Source organism: Amphiura filiformis, chromosome 3, assembly GCF_039555335.1.
Source record: "Amphiura filiformis chromosome 3, Afil_fr2py, whole genome shotgun sequence".
NCBI lineage: Eukaryota > Metazoa > Echinodermata > Ophiuroidea > Amphilepidida > Amphiuridae > Amphiura > Amphiura filiformis.
This window is the reverse complement of record NC_092630.1, coordinates 58,072,049-58,084,579: the sequence shown is the minus strand read 5'-3', so window position 1 is coordinate 58,084,579 and position 12,531 is coordinate 58,072,049. Positions and strand designations below refer to the sequence as shown.

General features: G+C 37.7%; 1 protein-coding gene across 2 annotated transcripts in view; it reads left to right on the top strand.

Annotated features, from left to right (window-relative positions):
• LOC140148818 (uncharacterized) overlaps positions 1-12,531 on the top strand; it is a 34,696-nt gene that overhangs the window by 9,562 nt on the left and 12,603 nt on the right. For both annotated transcript variants that reach the window (XM_072170892.1, XM_072170891.1), the window contains 12 exons: positions 139-405; positions 2,205-2,514; positions 3,992-4,270; positions 5,052-5,326; positions 6,823-6,972; positions 7,466-7,636; positions 8,121-8,387; positions 8,560-8,814; positions 10,235-10,423; positions 10,556-10,666; positions 11,343-11,576; positions 12,200-12,301. In XM_072170892.1, coding sequence (XP_072026993.1) covers positions 139-405; positions 2,205-2,514; positions 3,992-4,270; positions 5,052-5,326; positions 6,823-6,972; positions 7,466-7,636; positions 8,121-8,387; positions 8,560-8,814; positions 10,235-10,423; positions 10,556-10,666; positions 11,343-11,576; positions 12,200-12,301 — 2,610 coding nt within the window. The remainder of the gene's footprint in view (positions 1-138; positions 406-2,204; positions 2,515-3,991; positions 4,271-5,051; positions 5,327-6,822; positions 6,973-7,465; positions 7,637-8,120; positions 8,388-8,559; positions 8,815-10,234; positions 10,424-10,555; positions 10,667-11,342; positions 11,577-12,199; positions 12,302-12,531) is intronic.

The following is a 12,531-nucleotide window of genomic DNA, read 5'->3' as shown; positions in this document are numbered from 1 at the left end:
GGAATACCGCACACGGACGCTGTAGCAAATGACCAATACGGTATCGGGATCACCTAATAAATATTTATGAGGTACAATTCTAACTATAGTTTCTATATTGCGTATGACAATTTGATTAATACCGTTCGTGAATTTCAGATTCGCCGCCTGAATCTCTTCGGATTGATCCATCTTTTGGTTCGATGCTTGGAGGAGATATTTTGACGATTACTGGCATGTGTGGTCCCCTAACGTCACCAGCTATAAGATGTAAATTTGATACAATCATAGTCATTGGGAACTATGTCAGCATGGCAAATAGCATAAGATGCGTAACTCCACTGATGTACCAAATAGGCCGAATTCCTCTTGACATATCGATAGATGGGGGAAGCACCTATCCGTACAAAGCCTTTTTTACAATGGGTATGTTTATTTTAAGTGTTTAGCATTGTGAACTACTATTACTAGTAATAAAGTAGCAACAACAAGAATAATAACAACGTCAATAACAAAGGTCACAAAATAAAGAGCCAGTATGACGGCTATCGTTTTGATATTGTGTCAATACGAGTCGTATTGGCACGGTAAATGCCGTGCTGGGGATGGATATTCTGTATTCCAGCATACGTATGGGCACGGTGTACCCCATTGACAAAATACCATGTACTTTAGTACAGTGATAACGCTCTCTGTGGGTCAAAACTTTAGTACGTATTTTCAACGTAGTTAATAGATATTTGAGATATGCGACATCATAGAATAAAAAAAAGCAGAATATTGGTATGTCAAAAATCGAAAATGAGGTATGAGGCTGACTGGGTGTGGCTACGGGGCGTTTAGGCAATATTTTTTTAAGGTTGCGCCGCAGGCTTACAAAGAAAAAATATGTTGCTCCAAAACAATAGCAAACAAGCTTAAACTATAAATTAGCCCCCGATAGAGGGCAGGGCCTGAAGAATGAGGGAAATTATGGGGTAAAAAGTACAAAGAAAAAAAATGAAAAAGTATGTATTGGGTGACGGGCTGTATCTAAGTATAAGTATGGGTGACGGGATCATCGTCTACGCTTTCCGGCTATGTTGCCATTGCGCACGCTACTACTGCTCTCCAGTCTATTCTGTCTTTGGTCTGTGTAAGAGTTTATTGATTTACTTCTTTATGGATTTGCGCCACCCATGTTGGTATGGGTCGCCCGTCAGTTTTACGTTGGAATTCAGGTAGGGCTTGACGTGTTGGAGTTTCATCTGGGAGTCTGTAAAGATGACCTACCCAGTTTAGTCGTCTACTTTTGATGCTTTGATGTTTTTTGTTGATACAGGGCCCCAGTATAAAAACAATGAATAACCGTCTTTAAAAAGATTAACCTTAATGTTAAAACCCTGAGTAACCTTAATGTAACGACCTTGAAATGTAACGTATAAAAATACTAGTTTTGTATTCTATGGTGTTAAAAACTTTGACAACGGGGAACACCGTGCCCATACATATACAGTAATACAGAATATCCATCCCAGCACGGCAAGTAACGTGCCAATACGACCCGTATGGACACAATGTGTGTGTATTGTGTCAAAAATGGTTCAAGCATGCATTTAAACATATTTATTCACCAATCTGTGCACAAGAGCAAATGATAGTGAGACCAATTAAAAGGAATTATCAGAAATGAATAAAGTATTACCTAGCTGTACTTGTTCTCAAAATTTCAAAAAACGACAAGTCGGTTCTCGAGCCACGAGTCTCACCTGCTTTCGCGACCGCCTGCTTTCGCGATTGCTTTTGATAAAAGAAGTAAAGCATGATATGGATGGATGTGTACATGGCAGGATAATTTGTCACGTCAAGTTGACTTAACAAAATTGTGAGTCAACATGGCAAGATAAATTATCATGCCAAGTCGACTTACCAAAAATGTAAGTCAACATGGCAAGATAAATTATCACGCCAAGTCGACTTAGTAAAAATGGATGTCGACATGGCAAGATAAATTCTCACGCCAGGTCGATTTAGTGAAGATGGATGTCGACATAGCGAGATGAATTGTCATACCAAGTCAACTTAGTAAACAAGACGGTTCTCGAGCCTCGAGTCTCACCTGCTTTCGCAACCGCCTGCTTTCGCTACCGCCTGCAAATCTAATGTAACCAGAAGTCATTTCATTTGGTATCATGGTACCAAAAATGTTTCTTTCTTCTTCTTTTCACGTTTAACTTATTATGTAGTAAGCGTCGAAAGGATTACACCAGGGGTGACAAGAGTGAATACAGAGTGGACAACTTCAACCGGCAATATGATCACGTGGAACGACTATGGAAAGTTTTTAGGGACCGTTACTAATGTCAATGTAGCCCTGTATGGATATTCGGAAACCTCTTCAGTAGTCCAGATGAATGTCAGATGGACCTATGGACTTCCTACAGCTGTGATGTTTTCTAACGGACCACTGCAAATCGATATTTTGTTTCCACCCACTATATCTGACCGAGTTGGTATCATTAAGGTTTACGATAGTAACCCCGAAGATCCTTTAAAGTAAGTCTCAATATTATGATTAGTTCTTTGCATAGAATGAATTGTGCATGGTCTTCTTAAAATTGGTAATTAATTCATATTTCTCGTACGTCTTTTTAACCAACCCCCAAAAAACAACAACAACAAACAAACAAACAAGTAAAACAACAACAACAACAACAACAACAACAAAACACTCGACCGTATCCATTTACACAGTAAAGCGACATTCAAATGTCATCGAATCCCACCAAATTTGTTTAAATAATTAATGTATCGATCATTCCGAATTCTTTTAGACAAGTGCGGAATCATTGTATCCACACGTGATTGTATTAACTGTGTTGGTTTTAGTTATTATTTGTTTCAACTTCGATGACACCTAGCTCTGTCACTTTCAAAGATGTATTGGTGTGATTTGATTAAATGGGCTGCATAGGCCTATAGGATAAAGACCACCAATAGGCCTGGGCGATACATTGAAATACGACGAGGAACTATTTGTTTTCATGGCATTCGAAAAGACTGCATTAAAATCGCTGAAATTGATCAAGTTATATAGCCAAAAAAGTACTTTGTAGGGTTTGATGCTTCAAAATGGTATATTTTCTCTCATTATTTGACATTTTGTTGTAACAGTACCAAAATTCATACGCACGGCTTCGGTTTTAGTAAATATTCGCCATATCATATTGTAACTTCCAGCTTCGAGGGCGCACTGTCATTTTAAGGTGTTTACGGTTCAGTGCGTTAAAACAAGAAAAGTCTCAGGTCAACCTATGTTGAAATTTTGATCATTTGGCATCTAAATCATATAGTTTCACCTGATATTAGTGGCATTGAACTGTGAGAGTTCTGAATATGAGAAAATTCCACCCGAAATTAGGCATTTTCCCATTGAAACCCGTGTAATACATAATTAGTGGTATTTAACCTATAACGAAATTGGAATCTCATTACATACCCGTTACAGATCATTTCATACTTGAGGCAGCCAGTCACCCATTTAATACTTTTATCTTTTTTATATTTTCCCCTCAATTTCTATCATTCTTCAGGCCCTTACTTACATAACCTGATCACTATTGTTTCCTTTATGGCTACTGTTTCTTTGCAGCACCGAGGGGCAACCTTCATGGCTATTATTTCATCTAACCCTGTTTTTCCAACCTCCCCCCGTCACTCCGCGGGTGTTTGAACTTAACAATTTATTCATTAATATATTTAATTTGGTCAAAATCGTTTAATACGCCAAAATCGTAATAAAGAAACTTAATAAGCTAGCGGGCGCTATCTTTGCACTAAAATGAAATCATATGATCATTTTAAGACCAGTTGTAGAATGATTAATATGATCATTTTAGTAGGGAGACACGGGTTGCAACATTATCTAAACACGGTCTGTTTTTATTGTGGGTTCCTCTTTTGAGCATCAGTTTAGAAGAAGTATTGCTTAAAAAAGTAGGTAACATTATTTTGTTTATCTCTCTTTTGTAAGTCCTGCTGCTTTATGGAGTGATGTTCATTCCCTTGATTGGATTTCACCACGATCGTCAGTATGGTGTACTTCACATTTGAGTGGCAACTGGATATCGATTGAAACAAATTTAGGTGGGTCAACCTTTCTGACGAACACTCCAGCATGCCCATGTGATCTTAATCAAGCCTTGGTAGACTTTGGCAGATTTCATCCACATCCTAAATGCAACATGGCTGACAATAACTGTGCAGGATTGTATGCAGATGCTGTTCATTGTGTGCGGGCAACAATGCCAAGGTAAATCAGAACAATTAAGGCTAGTCGGATAGGAGCATGACATAGCTGTGTTTCACACCCAAATAATATAGCGAATTAAGCTGGCACACAAGAGGAACGGTATTGGTTACATAAAGGAGATACATGGCTTTGATATGAGGGTATGGGAGGTACCCAGCAAACACAAAAATGTTCTTAATACGTTTATTCAAATCGTGTTAATAACATTGAAATGTCGGGTTATATAAATATCGATAAATACGTTTTCAAAACAGTATTGTAAATTATTTTGGGCACACATTTTTCAAAATATTATGTCATTGGTTAAATAACATTTTGTTAGAATGTCCTGCATCACATTTTCAAATATTTTATTCTAACAATATTTTTAAGAAACTTGTTAGCATGGCATACGGCCATGACTGCAGTGTACAATGAGAGAACGTTCCTAAACAAAACCACGTGACCTGGAGATGTTTAGGAGTGAACGCCGCTTGAGAAGATATATTCCTAGCTATAATAAGAGACACAGGTAGCAGCCGACAAGTATATGATTTTGATTTTGGTTGTAAACAACATTAGTCATGTAAAATGCATATGTAAAAATCGATAAGGTTAGTGGCGGAGGAAGCATTAAAATTTAGAGTGTCAGTGACGAGCATAGTATCCTGGGACGTTTTTCCGCGTGCGCGAACAATTTCAGACTACTTTAGCCCCGAAATAAAGGTCCGCTTTGCTAGTTCGTACCAAACTGTGTGCGAGATTTAAAAGAGTTAATTCGTTTTTAATTGATGATTTATAGCGCATCTGGAGGTGGACAAGAGTGCTGTTATGATACGGACGAGGATATTATCAATTTAAACGACCCTGCGTTGATGAGCGGAGGTTTTGCTCACCGAAACCATCATGCGGGAGTACCCCCTTACAATAATCCACAAAAGGTTCCATACCTTTCACACTATCTAAACGATTTGGAACCAAGACTTCATTGTTGTGGTGCAACTATTTGCAATTCAGAATACGAAACCAGAAGACCTTCGTCAGCTGACTGCCAAGCATATACCCCTCCAACCACAGGTAATAACGTTGGAAATCAGGTTTCTAGATGTATGACAGACACATAAGATGGTGCTACACGAAGTGTGTATACATTAGTTTTTTTACCCCACCGCGGAGCTTCTACGAATTAAAATACTGCCATTATTTTATGTAGGTCATACATCGAATTGACCATAATCAAAACGTCATCTGTCAATTAAACTCGTGTACGGTTTGTTTACGAGTGTCGTGATGATCAAGCTTCTGAACGTGGCGGTAAAACACCATGTTTTATGGTTAATTTTGCATTTTCAAATATTATACAAATCGTCTCAAAAGTTAGGTGTTAGTAATAGGAGACTTTCTTTCCTGAAGGCACAAAAATGCCTCGAAAAAATGCTTTTTGCTTTGGAATTTTTTTGCCATTTTCTGCAATTCATTTTCTCCGATCAGCACCAGATGCATCCACCTTCCTTTTACGCGCTACTAACCAATCAAGGGGAGTTTGTTGACAATGACTACTCTTTATATTTCTGCCCCAGATTATAATAGTGTCTGTATAACATTGTATAACATGCTTACCTTAATCACTTATATCGAACTCTCTAAGCGAGATGTAAAGGACATACGCCCAATTATGGATAATTTGCCAAGTTACCGTAAGGACTATCTACAAGGTGTCCCAATAAAAACAGAACCCCTTTTGCGCCCGCTTTTTCTCATATTTCTAAAAAGTTAATCAAATATATTTTGAATTGTGAAGAAACATTTATTCGTTAGCTTTCATAAATCGAACGAAATATTTCAATCGGCTTACAACTTTTGAAGATGTGTTCTTTTCAAGAAATGTACCCGTTTTCACTCTGTCCACGGAGGAGGTTTGGCTACTTCAAAGATTATAAAGGAGTACACGTACCATGCATGAATATCAAGCATTCCTCAATGATAACTTTATAAAATAACAAACTTTATATAGGAATTGGGCTATACCGGTGGGCCTATGGGCTATGGATTGTGTTAAGTGTCATTAACTTGTCGGCAAAATGGATGTGGGATGGGACTTCTCTTGCTAAACTTGCAATTAAACTTATTTTTTCTTGCTTATTTATGCCTTTTTGTTTCATTATGTTTCTTACTTTGTTGTTTCTTGCTTTCTTTTTATCTACAACATGTTATTTCTCTTTTGGGGATGTAGCCAAACCTCATCCGTAGACAGAGTGAAACACGGGTACATTTTTTAATGCGAGCATATCTTCAAAAATTGTGAGCCGATTGAAATAATTGTTTTGGCTTATTAAAGCTAATAATTTAAGGTTTCTTTACATAGCAATAAATATTTGATCAACTTTTCAGAAACAGGAGAAAAAGAGGGCGAAATGAGGGTTCTGTTTTTATTTGGACACCCTGCATCTGAGACTTGATACATAATGTAGTACAAGCACAATTGAAGTATATTGTGTTTTAGCATATTGCTAATATTAATCTACATAATCAATCTACAAAAATATGTAAGTATTATATCTGATATTTTGCAGGTGCTGGAGGTGGTGATCCACATCTTGCGACTTTAGATGGCAATTCGTATACCTTTAATGGGAAAGGAGAATATGTTATGCTGAAAGCTGATCCTGTTTCTGGAATGGACAGCTTTATACTGCAAGCTAGAACCAAAACACTTCCAAATTGTAAATAGAAACGTTTTCTTCTTTTTTTTTTACCACTGAATGAACAACCCGCCATTTTATGCGCATGTGATTGTACTTGTTTTAGTGTTTGTTCGATGTTCTTTTGTGAGTCGCATACGTACTTTTAATAATGGTAGTTTGTATTTTCACTACATGTATATATAACAGTGTATAATTAACAGGTAATATTTATGGTTTTACTTTGTAAAGCGCCATGTTAGCTTTTGTTGTTAAACGATATAAAAAAAATATTATTGGGCATGACACTTTACCTTGATTACTTGCCTCTCTCCACCTAGGCATGAAATGGGATATTTTATGCTGACATACTGTCACGACAGCGGGATAAATGTAAAGCAATTATTATTATTATTACTATTATTATTATTATAATTGCTAGAAACCGATTTGTTTTGTTGTACAAGATGTTATTACAATTACCTACCTATGGTATAGCGCTTTAAAAATATATTTTGTACTTACTTTTTTTCAGCCGATTTTCCTATCACAGTTTTTGTAGCTGTTGTCGCACAGTACGGCTCGTCAGATATTGTTCATGTAGAGCTAAACTCAAGACGCTTCTTGGATGTCTGGGTGAGAGAACAAGGACAAGAAGACTGGAGTAAATTAAGTTTTGAGCAGAATAAGTGGTGGAGCTTGAAAGGTTTGTACGATTACAAAATCCAGAGTAGAATAACATAGAATAATATTCCGTGATGTGAGTATAGGAAATATACTGACGAGCGTACTTCAGAATATATCGTATGAGTGTAAACAATTGAAATTAGTATGCTTAAGGCATAGGCTTATCCACTTACAACTTAGCTACTCCCGATTCCCGAAAAATACAACACCAATTTTTAGGAATTTAAAATTGTTTATCTTGTTTTGCCAAATGAAACAAATTATCAGAATTTGATTTTTATTGCCAGTTATAATTAACTAAAGATAACTAAAGCTGCAATGCAAAATGTTATCTGATGTAACTGATTATCCATCTCAGTCATTATAGTGTCCTTGCCCGATGTATATGCAAACTAGTAAAATTGGTATTTCAGGGACAGGGAAAGAATTCCTTTGCAACTAAAGCTCAGTGTCAAGAGGAATCATGTGACAAACTTACATACTTAATCCTTTTTATCCCACAGGGGTTTCTGTAAGTGGTCTCAACATTGCCGAAACAGGTGTCTTAGTTCTTTTTGACGGTGGTGTATCACTGCAGCTTAGGACCACTATTGGAACCAGCCGTGTTATGTCAGTGTTATTTCTTGGTCCTGAGTCTTTCAAAGGTCACACGGAAGGTCTGCTTGGAACCTGGAATGACAATCCAGATGATGATTTATTAACTCCATCGGGAACTATAGTTCCATCAGACTCTTCTACGGAAGATATTCATTACCAGTTTGGACAAACGTGTAAGTTACGACGTTTTAGCATATGGTCAAGAAATCAATTCTATTTTGTCTATAATAAATACAAGAAGTACCATGAATACATTATATGATGTATAATGCGGGGAAATGTCATACTTATTGCCACTATAGATAAATTTTAATTCATTTAAACTTAAACTCCAATTATGTACAGGGCAAATTGAAGCTGCCGATTCTCTCTTTTACTATGCGCCACTTTATGGCCCAAGCAGCTACAAGGATGAAGCCTTTGTACCCGTGTTCTCACCACCCAACAATCCCAACGTTGTACCAGATGACGTAATCGCAGCTTGTGACGGAAATGAGTGGTGTATATTTGATTTCCAGGCTACTGGTGACATGGAAGTTGCTTTGGCGTCAAAGGCATCTCTTGAAGAACAAGAAGCAATTATCGAGGCGTCTATGAATAGTAAGTAACCATACGTGGTCATATATTTTTTAATATATATAATGCAATAATCAAATTTGTTTTATTTTAATGCAGATTTGACAACCCTGAATAGCCCAAGAATGCCTCTTCATCTATGGTCCATTAGAACGACGGTGCGGGGCGGGACAGTTATATATGAACTCGTATTACTTGTTGGGAGAGAAATTAGACAAAATGATGTTGATGCGTCTAATGCACGAGCCCCGAAGGAGGGGGGGGGGGAGCGGTGCATTAGACGCATCAACATCAGCGCAAGTGCATCATTTTGTCTAATTTCTCGAGCAACAAGTAATACGCGTTTATTAAACCTATTTCATACATGAGGAAAAAAACAATAACGAATTATCACTCAAAATTTCGGCAAATAGAAACAAATATAAATGCATCAACCCGCCCGATAAATGAATCAATCCTACGCGACGCAAACGCGCGCGAAACACTGCGCGTAATACGCGGAGTGCACAATATACACAATCAATGCATGTTTCGCATTTTTGCTCTGATTGGTTCTCACGATCTAGAGTGTATGAATCAGGGTTAACACCCTACTCTCGAAATGAACTGCAAAATACAATGCAGGCATGGCTTTTCTGTAGACGGAACGGACAGCTTAATATCCCTGCCGAAGGACGAATTTTCTTATTGTTCATTTACCCAACTCTAAAAGGACCATAGGGTAAAGCGAAAGTCTTAAAATTAAATATTCAGATATTGCCAAATAATTTCAGACTTTTCCTCCAAATCATACCGTATCAAGTTTTCCACAACTGGAATTCGAACCCGGGTCCTCATGCGCACGAATTGAGAATTCCTATATTCAGCGTCATTCATGTGGTGTTCAGATACTGCAACGCCTTGAATGTGATTCCCTAGATACCGGACGATACCTCAACCAGAGTACAATGTTCTTTAAGATACGTCATGGATGGCTGACATCTCATTCCTTTCGACGGCAGTACAATCTGATCATCGGGATAGAACATCCAACATTTGTAGTTACCAGGCCATACAACCGAGGGTCAACACCATTATTTCTTTTTTGTTCGTACTATACCATAGATGGCCATCTCCAGTAATATCTTCACTGACAGTCTATTCCAGGCTCGGGCGTTAACACTTTTCCTGGATATAACCACTACACTCGCACACCAATCCTTGTCGGCTTTTTTTGGCTCTTTTTACTCTTTTTCACACTTTCTTAATGTTTTTGAGCACCGAATTTGGCACGTACGCACAGCACAGCTCTATTAGCAAAAGCCTAACTTAACAGGAGCTTACCACTAAAGACTGAAGACTCAAATCAGCCAATGAATCTTTTTCCGCCGCTACTGAAACACCTTGAGGCAGCATCTCGAAAACGTTACTTTTCAAAGTTTTATATGTAATGTTATTTTTTCAGTCATTATCTGTAACTCATTGGTCGCCCCAGCTAATGGTGGTCTATACTTCACAAGAACAAGCGTGGGAGGCGTGGTTACCTATACTTGTGATGAAGGATTTATGCTGATGGGTATGGAACAAAGGGTATGTCAGGAAAATGGACAATGGTTTGGACGTATACCTACGTGTACCGAGATACCAGTTATTGGTAAATAGATACAAGAAATTTCTTTTCAATGTTTGAGTGTGTCGACATGTTCATGTGCTTTGATTTGTCTACATAACTCCCGGATTAAACTTAGGAAATCAATTGACCATCTTTCTTTTTTTTTTATTTCAGGTCCATCAATGTTTTTACTTGATCAATCTGTCTATCTTGTTTTGGAAAACGGAAATTACATCATCATTACCATAAGAAGATCAGGAGACAGGCGGGTTGCCGGCAGTGTCAGTAAGTAAAATATTGTAAAGACGATGGTAATTTATTCATAGATAAATCACCAAAAATCATTTGCTATTAAAAAGGCAATTCATTCGCGTGCAAATGTCGGGAATTGATCAAGAAATTGAATGACGCTGACACCACTAGTTACGCTAGTTTTGTGAGTTTTGAACGCGGTGCATGACGGACGTGGAGATATAAACATCGCCCGGTGGAAATACTCCTAGAAATAATGCATTGTGGGATATTAGGGAAATGTTCTCGTGCAGGTGTAGATACGCGAGTTAGGCAAATGTTACTTTTGTACTAGACATGATTTTACAACGGGTATATTCATGCTACATATTAAGAGTTTCAACGGGTTTACCGTCGTATCAGACAATCTAATAACTGTCAAGCTTTCGTTAGGATTAGTTCCGACATAGGAATATTGCATGTAGATTGTTTTTGTCTTCAGAGTATCAAAGTGAACTATCCCTTGCTGAATGATATTGCTCTTAAGATAAGGTGGCTCAAAAAAGAGTCGTTTATAGTAGGGCCTTTCCTACTAAAGTTCCGGAAGCTCTGAAAGGAATCAATCACTGACAGGTTGTTAACTCTGAAAAATGGGTATCCGAACGCGATATCTGTTTCGAGTCCTTGAAATGTATTATTTATTATTATTATTATTATTTTTTATTATTAGCACTTACAACACAATCAACTTCAGAAGGCGGTGCTTTATCAACCACAGACTTTCAAACGCATACCGAGGTAATTCAGTTTAATGAAGGTGTCGGCGAAATAGATCGATTTATTTACATTAAGGATGATGATGTCAGAGAAGAATTAGAAAGCTTTGACATACGACTATCTGACCCAGTGAACAGCGACATCGGAATGCCTGATATGGCAACAGTCTTTATAGAAGATGATGAAGGTAGGTGAACAAATTGTCCAAACACGCTATACATATAATCGAGCAATAGGTCGTGATTGAAACGTAATGCATATAATGGTTTATAGGAGACCCCGGCCATCCGGGTACTTATTTAACATGACGCTACACTTGCGCTTTTCAACCCACAATAGATCGTGCAGCAGAGCGACTAGTTGAAGACTTGTAGCAGAGGCTCCCAGAGCTGATTCAATTTGTTTACATTTTGTTTTGACCGAATCGAGCTAATTTCTGGCCTGATTTCGGTAAAATAAAGGTTAAATACTTGGCGAAAATTGCATTTTATGTGAAGCTGAACACATAGAGGAGAGTCTTTATTTTTGTTGTTGGCTGGAGGCCCCATGTCGAGAAGTTATAGAAATGGTAGTATTTTGGCCGATTTGAAAAGGGGCAAACCACAGAAAACTACAAATTTGACTTCTGAATCGGATTTGTTGTCAACGGAAGTCAACGGCTTGTGACGTCACCTCCGGGGTCACCTATAACATTCTTTATCTTTAAAACTGGTAATCATGTGATCGCGTTTGCTGGCGTTTAACTCCTGTACGTCAAACTAATAATAGTGTCTGTTTTCTTGATAATTTATGGTGCTTTATCTTTGATAGTTGAACATTTTTTCAGAGAAATCGCATATACAGTATCAGAAAATACCAAATCTGTTCGACTAACAGTTCAGAAAGTGGGCTATCTGGGACGCACGACAGTCAGTAAGTAGTCCTGTTGTCGATACATTAAGGTTTAATAGCAACTATTTTCAATTGTTCGATTTTGTAGTTTACAGTATCTTGCGAATGGTAGTGAGCTTTGGCAAAAATTGCATTGATCATTGCATAGCGAGTGTGTAGAAGAATTCAAATATCACAGATATACTTTTGTAGGTCCTGTGGTTCTTGAGTTATGTTGTAAAGAGGGCTGAAACAACAACACTTTTGTAGAA